The sequence below is a fragment of the Bubalus bubalis genome, chromosome 7 (assembly GCF_019923935.1).
Source record: "Bubalus bubalis isolate 160015118507 breed Murrah chromosome 7, NDDB_SH_1, whole genome shotgun sequence".
Classification (NCBI taxonomy): Eukaryota; Metazoa; Chordata; class Mammalia; order Artiodactyla; family Bovidae; genus Bubalus; species Bubalus bubalis.
In genome coordinates this window covers 48,448,348-48,461,432 of record NC_059163.1, presented here as the reverse complement: position 1 = coordinate 48,461,432, position 13,085 = coordinate 48,448,348, and the positions used below count along the sequence as shown (strand labels likewise).

Below are 13,085 nucleotides of genomic sequence, written 5' to 3'. Positions count from 1 at the left end.
AAACTGATTCCTGTTGTTCGTGTAACCATTATGTTGAACACATAGGCTTCCCCAAATTAAATCATGAAATAGCTTTGTGTTTTTCTATCTCATTGTTTATTTATAGCTATTCATGAGGCTAGATTTTCTCTGGCCCCTGCATACATAGTACGTAAATTAACACAGTGCCTCAGAAGTCAAATATTCTGGGCTCAAATTCTAATCCTATGTCCTACTAGTTACTTAACGTCTCTTTGTCTTAGTTTCCTTATACAGAATAAAAACATCTACCTCATTGGGTCATTGTGAAACTTAAATGACTTCCCCAATGCCTGGCATGTATAATAAATAGTAAGTCCTGAAAAACGCTAATTAAGCTGATGCAGTGATGGTCCGGTGATGGTCCTGTGACTGTCTTTATTTCTCACAACCCATCACATTAGGCCCTGACTGTCCTTATTTCCACGCCCGTCTTCATGCTGGCCCTCTCTCCTTTTCTGAATTCTTCAAGACATAATGAAGTAAGCACCACCACTTCCACAATGCCCACATTGATCTACAAAGGCCATATTAACTTGACTCTTCACTTATAGGAATCATAATCTATAGCAGACACATGAGTCTTAATTCTGTATCATTCTATTATTTTTTAATTGTATCTGTGTGTAAATCATGGCTACCCAACAAGAAAGTGTTCCTTGAAGGCAAGAATGACATTTCATATTACTTTATGTCCTCCATATTACTTAGTCCAGAGTAATGCTCAAAGTAAGCCCTTAATAATAAAGTTTTAAATTGCCCTCTGAGAAGCTAAAAATATTTCCAATAATAATTACTTCTGAGTTTGTATAGCTTCAAGCCATCAGGCCGACATTTTAGCATATATGCTGCCAAGCACAAGCCGTTGTTTTTATTGTGTGTAAGAGCACACAAAAAGACAGGGACAGAACTTTCTGTTTTCTTCACACACTAGCCCATACACACTAGGCATCCAATAAATGTTATTAATTGTCTACAAAAAAAGCTGAAAATCTCAGGAGCCAAAGATTAATCCCAACTATGACAGGAAATTCCAAACACATCTATTACTATTAACATTGGAAACTATACAGCTGAAAGGTCCTGCTTTGTTTAAAACTTTAAAACTTGGGAGGTGAGGGAAATAGCTACTCAAATACTTTTTTCTCTTGAAATGTATTTTTTTTCTCATAAAAACTGCTGATGAAGGAGAAAGTAGGAAAGGTAATTTCTGTTTCTTTTCATTGCCATGTTTCTGGAGTGATTTTTTTTTTTTTTTTTTGAACTCTGCATAATACAAAGTACCCCACCTTCTTTCTCTGATTTTTCTAACCATGTGCAAAAGTATACACAGAAATAAAAATTTTTCCCACTGATGCCCAAGAGTATATTATTTACATAGTAAGATGGCACTGTTTCAGAGCTTTGTGGGCAGTATTTTCGTCATGTGGAAAAGTCAGCTGGGAAAGAGAAGTTGAGTAAGCCTAGCCTCAACTCCATGTGAAACTGTCTGAGAAATGGAGATGTATAAATTGACTCACTTAGCTGACCCTGGGAACAAACTTATATTACATCTAAATAACACCTTTTCAAAATTCTGTACTTCTTGGCTTACGTTGTTTAACAAACATGATTATTTCAAAGTTTAGAAAAAATTCTTTTTTCTAAATGTTATCCACTATAAATTTTTCAACCAGACTAACCAATCCATTCTGAAGGAGATCAGCCCTGGGATTTCTTTGGAAGGAATGATGCTAAAGCTGAAACTCCAGTACTTTGGCCGCCTCATGCGAAGAGTTGACTCATTGGAAGACTCTGATGCTGGGAATGATTGGGGGCAGGAGGAGAAGGGAACGACAGAGGATGAGATGGCTGGATGGCATCACTGACTCAATGGATGTGAGTCTGAGTGATCTCCGGGAGTTGGTGATGGACAGGGAGGCCTGGCATGCTGCAATTCATGGGGTCGCAAAGAGTCGGACACGACTGAGTGATTGAACTAAACTGAACTGAACTCTTCATTGTTTCCTTTCTAAAGGAACACTCTAGAAGAGAAAGAAAAGGAAAAGAGGGAAAAAAACACACATCTTACTTGGATTGTGCAAGACAGCCAGGTACAACCACATTCTGATTCTCCTCCTCATCTTGGAGTGCAGTGAGCTCCACCATGTTAACCATCACATCATTGGTGTGGCCTGGAAGCTGGGGAAGCACTGCAAGGATCTTCTCCACCAAGTTATCTCCATGATGTCCTACAGCCCCTATTTAAACAGACAAGAAAATATGAACTCACAAAATAGGAGGAAAAAGAAACTGTTACAGAAATCAGTAATACAATCCTAACATTTTGCCGTTGGTAACACTAATCAGGTTCACAATTACCTAGACAATGTATGTCTTGTGTGTTGGACTTAATTGTCCCTGAGGGCAGGCACTATGTCTGCTCTGGTTACTGCTATATTTCCAGCACTTGGCATAGTGCCTACATGGAAGGCATCAACAGGTATTTAGTGAATAAACAAACAGTCAACATTTGGTAGGTCAGGTAAATGGTGTCATAAGATGACACTATCTTGAAACTTTCGAGCCAAAAAGATTTTCTTAATTTTACTGATAAAGACTTTAAGACTTAGAAGGGCTTAGTGACCTGACCAAGAATAGCAGATCTCCCCTTTGCTAGTAGCTTATCTTCATAATGGCAGTTTACCTAGTCCATTCTCTACATAAAGGCAACTTGGCAGCTGGTAGGTTTACTAATTATTTGTTAGATGAAGAAAACAACAAATGAATGAATGGAAAAATTTGTACTGATAGAAGGATTTATAGAGCATTTTCTATTTACCAGGCATTGCTCTAGGTGCTTTACATATATTAACTCCTTTAATAACAAATGAATTAACAAACTCAAATTAAAATCAAGACCAATTACAAAGCTTAATGCTTTTCCATAAGGCCAAGTTATCTTTCCAAAAGTTATCAATGCTTGAAAGATACCATTTCAACAACCAGCTGTTGTTGTTGTTCAGTCGCTGTCATGCCCAACTCTTCTGACCCTGTGCACTGCAGCACAACAGACTTCCCTGTCCTTTACTATCTCCTGGAGTTTGCTCAAACTCATATCCATTGTGTCAGTGATGCCATCCAACCATCTCGTCCTCTGTTGCCTCCTTCTCCTTTTGCGTTCAACCCTTCCCAGCATCAGGGTCTTTTCCAATGAGATGGCTATTTGCATCAGGTGGCCAAAGTACTGGAGTTTCAGCTTCAGCATCAGTTCTTCCAATGAATATTCTGGGATGCTTTCCTTTAGGATTGACTGCTTTGATCTCCTTACAGGCCAAGGAACTCTCAAGAGTCTTCTCCAGCACCACAGTTCAAAAGCATCAATTCTTCGGCAATCAGCTTTCTTTATGGGCCAACTCTCACTTCTGTACACGACTACTGGAAAAACCATAGCTTTTACTATACGGACCTGTGTCAGCAAAGTGATGTCACTGCTTTTTGAAATGCTAACTTTGTCATAGCTTTTCTTTCAAGGAGCAAGCATCTTTTAATTTCATGGCTGCAGTCAACATCTGCAGTGATTTTGGAGCCTTAGAAAATAAAATTTGCCACTGCTTCCAATCTTTCCCAATCTTCCAATCTTTCTATTTGCCATAAAATGATGAGACCGGATGCCATGATCTAATTTTTTTGAATGTTGAGTTTTAAGGAAGCTTTTTCATTCTCTTCTTTCACCCTCATCAACAGGCTCTTTGGTTTCTCTTCACTTTCTGCCATTAGAGTGGCAACAATGGATGTGACTGGCCAAATCAACTTGTTTTGATCTCACTCACTTCAAATCAATTGACACTTGATTTCCTAATGTCTTTCTATCTATATCTCTTTATTGTATTTGCCATGTCATATTAATTGGGCAGAAGAACTAGGTAGAAAAGACTAAACCAGAAATGCAAGGAATCACTATCACCACCTTCATCATCTTCATCAGAATAGCTAATATTTATTCAGACCTGATCAAACAGGAGATGGAAGTGGTCAAACAGGATATGGAAAGAGTGAACATTGACATTCCAGGAATCAGCAAAATAAAATGGAGTGGAATGGGTGAATTTACTCAGATGACCATTATGTCTACTACTGTAGGCAAGAGTCCCTGAGGAGAAATGGAGTAGCCACCATAGTCAACAAAAGAGTCCGAAATGCAGTACCTGGATGCAATCTCAAAAATGACAGAATTATCTCTGTTCATTTCGAAGACAAACCATTCAATATCACAGCAATCCAAGTCTATGCCCCAACCAGTAATGCTGAAGAAGCTGAAGTTAAACGGTTCTATGAAGACCTACAAGACCTTCTAGAACTAACACCCCCAAAAGATGTCCTTTTCGTTATAGGGGACTGGAATGCAAAAGCAGGAAGTCAAGAAACATCTGGAGTAACAGGCAAATTTGGGCTCGGAGCACAGAATGAAGCAGGGCAAAGGCTAACAGAATTCTGCCAAGAGAACACACTGGTCATTGCAAACACCCTCTTCCAACAACACAAGAGAAGACTCTACACATGGACATCACCAGATGGTCAACACTGAAATCAGATTGATTATATTCTTTGCAGGCAAAGATGGAGAAGCTCTATACAGTCAGCAAAAAAACCAGGAGCTGACTGTGGCTTGGATCATGAACCCCTTATTACCAAATTCACTTAAACTGAAGAAAGTGGGGAAAACCACTAGACCATCCAGGTATGATCTAAATCAAATCCCTTATGACTATACAATGGAAGTGAGAAATAGATTTAAGGGACCAGATCTGACAGACAGAGTGCCTGGTGAACTATGGACGGAGGTTCATTACATTGTGCAGGAGACAGGGATCAAGACCATCCCCATGGAAAAGAAATGCAGAAAAGCAAAATGGCTGTCTGAGGAGGCCTTACAAATAGCTGTGAACAAAAGAGAAGTGAAAAGCAAAGGAGAAAAGGAAAGATATACCCATTTGAATGCAGAGTTCCAAAGAATAGCAAGGAGAGATAAGAAAGCCTTCCTCAGCAATCAATGCAAAGAAATAAAGGAAAACAATAGAATAGAAAGACTAGAGATCTCTTCAAGAATATTAAAGATACCAAGGGAACATTTAATGCAAAGATGGGTTCAATAAAGGACAGAAATGGTATGGACTTAACAGAAGCAGAAGACATAGCAAGAATACACAGAGGAACTGTACAAAAAAGATCTACATGACCCAGATAATCATGACGGTGTGATCACTCACACTCACCTAGAGCCAGACATCCTGGAATGTGAAGTCAAGTGGGCCTTAAGAAGCATCACTACGAACAAAGCTAGTGGAGGTGATGGAATTCCAGTTGAGCTATTTCAAATCCTGAAAGATGATGCTGTGAAAGTGCTGCACTCAATATGCCAACAAATTTGGAAAACTCAGCAGTAGCCACAGGACTGGAAAAGGTCAGTTTTCATTCCAATCCCAAAGAAAGGCAATGCCAAAGAATGCTCAAGATCAGATCAGATCAGATCAGTCACTCAGTCATGTCCGACTCTTTGCAACCCCATGAATCGAAGCACGCCAGGCCTCCCGGTCCATCACCAACTCCCAGAGTTCACTGAGACTCACGTCCATCGAGTCAGTGATGCCATCCAGCCATCTCATCCTCTGTCGTCCCCTTCTCCTCCTGCCCCCAATCCCTCCCAGCATCAGAGTCTTTTCCAATGAGTCAACTCTTGGCATGAGGTGGCCAAAGTATTGGAGTTTCAGCTTTAGCATCATTTCTTCCAAAGAAATCCCAGGGCTGATCTCCTTTAGAATGGACTGGTTGGATCTCCTTGCAGTCCAAGGGACTCTCAAGAGTCTTCTCCAACACCACAGTTCAAAAGCATCCATTCTTCGGCGCTCAGCCTTCTTCACAGTCCAACTCTCACATCCATACATGACCACTGGAAAAACCATAACCCTGACTAGACGGACCTTTGTTGGCAAAGTAAAGTCTCTGCTTTTGAATATGCTATCTAGGTTGGTCATAACTTTCCTTCCAAGGAGTAAGTGTCTTTTAAATTCATGGCTGCAGTCACCATCTGTAGTGATTTTGGAGCCCAGAAAAATAAAGTCTGAAAACTGTTTCCAGTGTTTCCCCATCTATTTCCCACAAAGTGGTGGGACCGGATGCCATGATCTTCATTTTCTGAATGTTAAGCTTTATGCCAACTTTTTCACTCTCCACTTTCACTTTCATCAAGAGGCTTTTGAGTTCCTCAAACTACCACACAATTACACTCATCTCACACACTTAGTAAAGCTCAAAATTCTCCAAGCCAGGCTTCAGCAATACGTGAACCATGAACTTCCAGATGTTCAAGCTGGTTTTAGAAAAGGCAGAGGAACCAGAGATCAAATTGTCAACATCCGCTGGATCATCGAAAAAGCAAGAATGTTCCAGAAAAACATTTATTTCTGCTTTATTGACTATGCCAAAGCCTTTGACTGTGTGGATCACAATAAACTGTGAAAAATTCTCAAAGAGATGGGAATACCAGACCACCTAACCTGCCTCTTGAGAAACCTGTATGCAGGTCAGGAAGCAAGAGTTAGAACTGGACATGGAACAACAGACTGCTTCCAAATAGGAAAAGGAGTATGTCAAGGCTGTATATTGTCATCCTGCTTATCTAACTTATATGCAAAGTACATGAGAAATGCTGGGCTGGAGGAAGCACAAGCTGGAATCAAGATTGAGGGGAAATATCAATAACCTCAGATATGCTGATGACACCACCCTTATGGCAGAAAGTGAAAAACTAAAGACCCTCTTGATGAAAGTGAAAGAAGAAAGTGAAAAAGTTGGCTTAAAGCTCAACATTCAGAAAACGAAGATCATGGCATCTGATCCCATCACTTCGTGGCAAATAGATGGGGAAACAGTGGAAACAGTGGCTGACTTTATTTTTGGGGCTCCAAAATTACTGCGGGTGGTGATTGCAGCCATGAAATTAAAAGACACTTACTCCTTGGAAGGAAAGTTATGACCAACCTAGACAGCATATTAGAAAGCAGAGGCATTACTTTGTCAACAAAGGTCCGTCTAGTCAAGGCCATGGTTTTTCCAGTAGTCATGTATGGATGTGGGAGTTGTACTATAAAGAAAGCTGAGCACTGAAGAATTGATGCTTTTGAACTGTCGTGTTGGAGAAGACTCTTGAGAGTCCCTTGGAGTGCAAGGAGATCCAATCAGTCCATCTTAAAGGAGATCAGTCCTGGGTGTTCATTGGAAGGACTGATGTTGAAGCTGAAACTCCAGTACTTTGGCCACCTGATGAGAAGAGCTGACTCATTGGAAAAGACCCTGATTCTGGGCAAGATTGAAGGCAGGAGGAGAAGGGGACAACAGAGGATGAGATGGTTGGATGGCATCACTGACTCAATGGACATAGGTTTGGGTGGACTCCAGCAGTTGGTGATGGATAGGGAGGCCTGGCGTGCTATGGTTCATGGGATTCAAAGAGTCGGACACTACTGAGTGACTGAATTGAACTGATTGAGACCTGATGATGTACCAGGTGTTAACTTCCATACTATACATTTTTTTTTATTTTTTTTTTTTTACCAACAATTAAATGCACGAATTGCAACTTTATTTTTTACACTTAAAGGCTGACGAGAAACCATTACTAATCCTATTAAAGAAAATCTAACACAACAGCTCAATCGAAAAGTATGGTAAACATATTTACTCATTAAATACTATATTTTCTAGAACACAACATGGAAACATCTAGCATGCATGTTTAATATCAGTACAATAGATTCAAAACCAAGTATACATGTTACATGCGTCAAGGCTAGATTACAAATTATCATAGTCATCGTCGTCGTCATCATCATCATCATGTTTTCTTTTCAATGCATTTGATGCTTCATTGGCAGTATTTTGTGATGAGACCATGTTAGTGGTAATAAGAATATTTTTGGACCCAATTAATGACAGATTAATTAGAACATTCTGAACTGCTGATGTTGCAGGAATTGAAGCTTTTACAGCTGGGGACTGTGAAGTGGGCATCTGTACTGTGAACCTTTGCCCTGTGAAGGACACTGGAGTCCCTACTTTAGTTGAAACGGACATGGCTTGTGGGGTTGGTGTGCCAAGCGTGGGAGTACTTGGTCTGCTAGTAACTGAACCAACGCTTAACCATGGAACCGTTATTCTTCCTGCAGAAGTAGATGCCTTTTTTTGTAAAGACTTAAGTCTATAATTTGGAGCAGTCAAGCAATACCTATCAGGTGGCAATCTAGGACCTGAGTAAGGCTTGATCAATGGCAAAGGGGTTTGATTTCTTTGCCTTGCAATATCTAATAAAAAATCTCTTGGTGGAGGAGAGGTAAAAGACTGGTCAGCAGGACACTGGATTGCCAATCACACATCATCTGCATCGACAGTAGCTTTCTTAGCATGACTTGAATAAATTTTTGCATCATCTAGAATTGTGGTCACATATCGGAAGGCAAACTCGAACATCTGATTTATAACTCTTGGTTCATATTCTGTAATCCCCATATCCTTCAGGATTTGTGCCATCATCTGTGCATCTTTCGGCATGCTCTTGGGAGAAGCCATCTTGCCAGACTCCATGATATCCGGTGATCAAACTTCTCGAGCTAAATCACCCACATTAACGTATTTCAGTCCTGATCTTGATGCGAGTTCTTTGCCTAATGTGGTTTTTCCAACCCCTGGTGTACCGGTGAGCAGGATGTTCAGAAGCAACATGGTCCTCGCCGCGCTGGCTCCGCACGCCTCTGCACACGCGCTCTACACACTCCTGGGAGGGGCCAGCAGGGGCGGGCAACGGCAAGCGCCAGCGGCCCGGGGTACTCGAGGCCTGGAGGGGCACTCGAAACCCACCTCCGTCGCCTCGTCACCCACAGTTGGTTACCCGGCCCTCAAGGACACGCTTGCATCGCAGGGTCCGAGATACCGGGACCGGTCGGGCCGGCCCCATACTATACATTTATTATCCACTTAATTATTAAAACAACTCTAATACACAGGTATTATTAGGCTCAATGACACCGCAGAGAATTCAGTTTAAGTCACTTGCTCGAAATTATATATGCTGTAAATTACAGAGAAAGAACTCAAACACAGGAGGCAGATAACCACACTCTACTTTAAAAAAAAAAAAACGAGCCATAAAAGTGACTCACAACAGAACCAGTATGAGTGCTTTGAAGGGGACTTCTGCTGTTAAAGAAAAGAGTTATTATTCCACCAGAAAAATATTCACTTTTCAGGGCTGGAAGGAACCATATCTTATTTATGTTTTCTATGGTTTATGGTTGTCTCCCCAGCACTCAGACTACAACTTACTCATTAAATACTTGCTGAATGAATGCCTAGTGACTATTAGTGGCCCTGAGACCCACGGGAGAGTCGAAAGTCTCTAAGTGAATCCTATCTTTAACCCTGGAATGGAGATACTAGATTACCCCACAGCATGATGAATTTCACTTTCCACTAGTAACCTTCTCAGTAATTTAAAAACTTCTCCTCATCAGCACAATAACTTTTCTTTGAACTCAGTGCCCAAATTTGGAGTCTTGCCCCTAAGTTATTCTCATCTGTCATTTGCCATTCTTAGACACATGGCACAAACAAGTTTTCTATGTGCCTTTCTTTCTTAACCTCTTTAGTGCCTACAGTCTAGCTGATACTCCTCCTCCCTATGCAAGCACAGGGGACTTTAGCAAGTCTCAATTCATTACATTCTCAGCAAATTAAAACAAAAACTCTCATCAAATCTGGAAACTAATCTGGAAACTCTTCAACATGAGAAGTCAAGATACTTAATTTTCCTTAAGGTTCAGTAGCTAATAGCTGTTTTTACAGAACCAAAGTATTATTTACATCCTTAAAATATTATATACTGACACCCAAAATCGGAGAAGGCAATGGCACCCCACTCCATCACTCTTGCCTGGAAAATCCCATGGATGGAGGAGCCTGGTGGGCCGCAGTCCATGGGGTCGCTAACAGTCAGACACGACTGAGCGACTTCACTTTCACTTTTCACTTTCATGCATTGGAGAAGGAAATGGCAACCCACTCCAGTGTTATTCCCTGGAGAATCCCAGGGACGGGGCAGCCTCATGGTCTGCCGTCTATGGGGTCACACAGAGTCGGACACAACTGAATCGACTTAGCAGCAACACCCAAAATAGCATAGAATATAGTTCCTGACAAATGGCTAATTCTAACCAACTCTCATTTACTTTGTTGTTGTTTTTCAGTCACTCAGTCATGGCCGACTATTTACAATCCCATGGACGGCAGCATGCCAGGCTTCCCTGTCCTTCACCATCTCCCAGACCTTGCTCAAACTCATCCACTGAGTTAATAATGCCATCCAACCATCTCATCCTCTGTCTCCCCCTTCTCCTCTTGCCCTCAATCTTTCCCAGCATCCTGGTCTTTTCCAATAAGTTGGTTCTTCACATCAGGTGGCCAAGGTACTGGAGCCTCAGCATCAGTCTTTCCAATGAATAATCAGGGTTGATTTCATTTAGGATTGACTAGTTTGATCTCCTTGCTGTCCAAGGAACTCTTAAGAGTCTTCTCCAGCACCATAATTCAAAAGCATCAATTCTTTAACACTCATTTACTTTAGTGGCAGATAATAGCTTAGGTAGTAGAATTCTTCTGGGTTATATGTATGGCAAATTATTCTTATACTTACAGTCTTAGTCTTATATTAAAGGGGAAAACATACATTTCAAAGACATTAAATCATTTTAAAGGCATGTCATTAATTAATAATGGTAATAACTAACATTTTCCCCATCATGCACCAGACACTATTCTAGGAGCTGGACCTGTTAACTTATTTTACCCTGTTATTCTCAATTCACAGATCAAGAAACTGAGACCTATAAGTTGAAACTTGCCCAAAGACTTATGACTAGGAAGGGCAGAGCTAAGGCCACTATGACTGCCACGTATGCCTATTACACACGCTAGAGAGTGTAATATTGAGGATCTGCCTCAATCCCCTCACTCCTTACATATGTGATCCTGTGTAATGTAAATGTGAGCATGTCACATGCCAGCTCAAAACCCTCCAACCTTCCTGTCATATTCAGGTTTTTACTCTAAGTCTCTAGTTTGCCCTACAATGCTTTCCTTCCGCCTATCTCTCCAATTTCATCTCACCTCACTGCCCTCCTTGCTTGCAGGGCAAGCTGAAGGAAGCCACACTGGACTCCTCAAACACGTCAGCATCTTCCCACCTCAGGTCCTTTGCACTCGCCATTCCCTGGGTGTTACCTATTTGATAGCTGGGTCTTTCGTGTTCTGTACCTGGGTCTTATATGTTCTATACCAAGGCTGTCACACATCTTATTTCCCCTCTCCTGTCATTCTCTGCTCAGATGTCACATCCTCAGAGAGGTCTTCCCTAGCTATGCTATCTAAAATAGAAACACTATCCCTTTTTAATCTCTTATCTACTGTATTAGTTATACATTGAACAAGTAAATGGATGGATGATTTTATATTTTTCCAGCAGCACTTTACGGTCATAATTTCCCCCGTTTACAAATGAAAAATCCCTCAAAAAGCTCAATTAGAACCAAGGTAATTGAGTTAAGTCATTAAGCTAAGCCTTGGATCTATTATACCGGTCTAGATCTAACACTCACAACCTAGTCAGAGCCTTTCATGGCTTCTCAATTGTTCTCATTACCTATGCCGATTTTAAACAATATCCTCTAAACCTTAAAATAAAGATGGTGGTGGTGGTTTAGTCGCTAAGTTGTGTCCAACTCTTGCGATTCCATGGACTGTAGCCCGCCAGGCTCCTCTGTCCATGGTATTCTCCAGGCAAGAATACTGGAGTGGGTTGCTATTTCCCTCTCCAAAATAAAGATATTGGTTGGTTATTTTGCATTTTGTGGAAAACCAGATGTGGGGGGAAAGAATAAGTAACTTTTCTGAACACTAAGGCAGCACCAGAGTCCCACAACTGTGCTGAGTCTCTGAGGCTGCTAGCTTCTAGAGACCACATCAACATCATCTGTACTACCCAGGACAAGAATAGCCTTTCATGTGAGAGAGATTATGAGCACAGGCTCTGGGGCAAGTTGCCAAGGTTCAAACCCTAACTCTTCCACTTACTAGCTGTATGATCTTGGATGAGTTCCTTAACTCTTCCATGTCTCTGTTTCCTCATCTGTAAAATGGGGATAATTATAGAAGAATTGTACTAAAAATTAAATGAATTTATCCCTTGTACAGCAAGGAGATCAAACCAGTCAATTCTAAAGGAAATCAACCCTGAATACTCACTGGAAAGACAGATGCAAACTAAAGCTCCAGTACTTTGGCCACCTGATGGGAACAACGGACTCCCTAGAAAAGACTCCAAAGCTGGGAAAGATTGAGGGCAAGAGGAGAAGGGGGCAACACAGGATGAGATGGTTGGATGGCATCACTGACTCAATGGACATGAGTTTGAGCAAAGTCTGAGGAATAGGGAAGGACAGGGAAGCCTGGCATGCTGCAGTCCATGGGGTCCCAAAGAGTCGGACACAACTTAGCAACTGAATAACAACATATATGTACAGTGCTGAGAAAAGTAGTATGATCCCAAAGGTTAGCAGTTATGAATAGTCTCAAATTTTAAGACTTCAATAAAACAATATACAACCACATCTTGAATGAACTAATAAATCCTAATCCAAGGATTAAGAACCACCCATTGGATTGGGAGTTAATCTTTAACTGGATGGATTTAATTTAAAAGTTTACATGAAACTAAAATTCCAAAGAATTGAACCAAGAAAGGAAATTTAATTCCCAGAGTTACTGCTCCCTCTTATCTTTTGATCTTGAACCTGCAAATAATCAACAAAGCACTCTAGCCCATCTGAAGAGCCAGAAAATAGTAGGGGAAAAAAAAAAAAACAGACTCAAATCTCTCTGATATTCATAAATTATGTCTACCTTATTAATTGTCCCTTGAAACAAAATCAGAAGCCAGAACGGTCCATAGAAGTTTGTCTTGAAATCCCCTATGCAAAGAT

At 40.9% G+C, this 13,085-nt stretch overlaps 1 protein-coding gene and 1 pseudogene across 1 annotated transcript in view; both read right to left on the bottom strand.

Moving 5' to 3' along the window:
• Window positions 1-13,085, bottom strand: part of SCFD2 (sec1 family domain containing 2) — a 394,561-nt gene that overhangs the window by 376,450 nt on the left and 5,026 nt on the right. Inside the window, exon 2 of the mRNA XM_006047767.4 lies at window positions 2,090-2,258. Coding sequence (XP_006047829.4) covers window positions 2,090-2,258 — 169 coding nt within the window. The remainder of the gene's footprint in view (window positions 1-2,089; window positions 2,259-13,085) is intronic.
• Window positions 7,618-8,913, bottom strand: LOC102390144 (annotated as a pseudogene).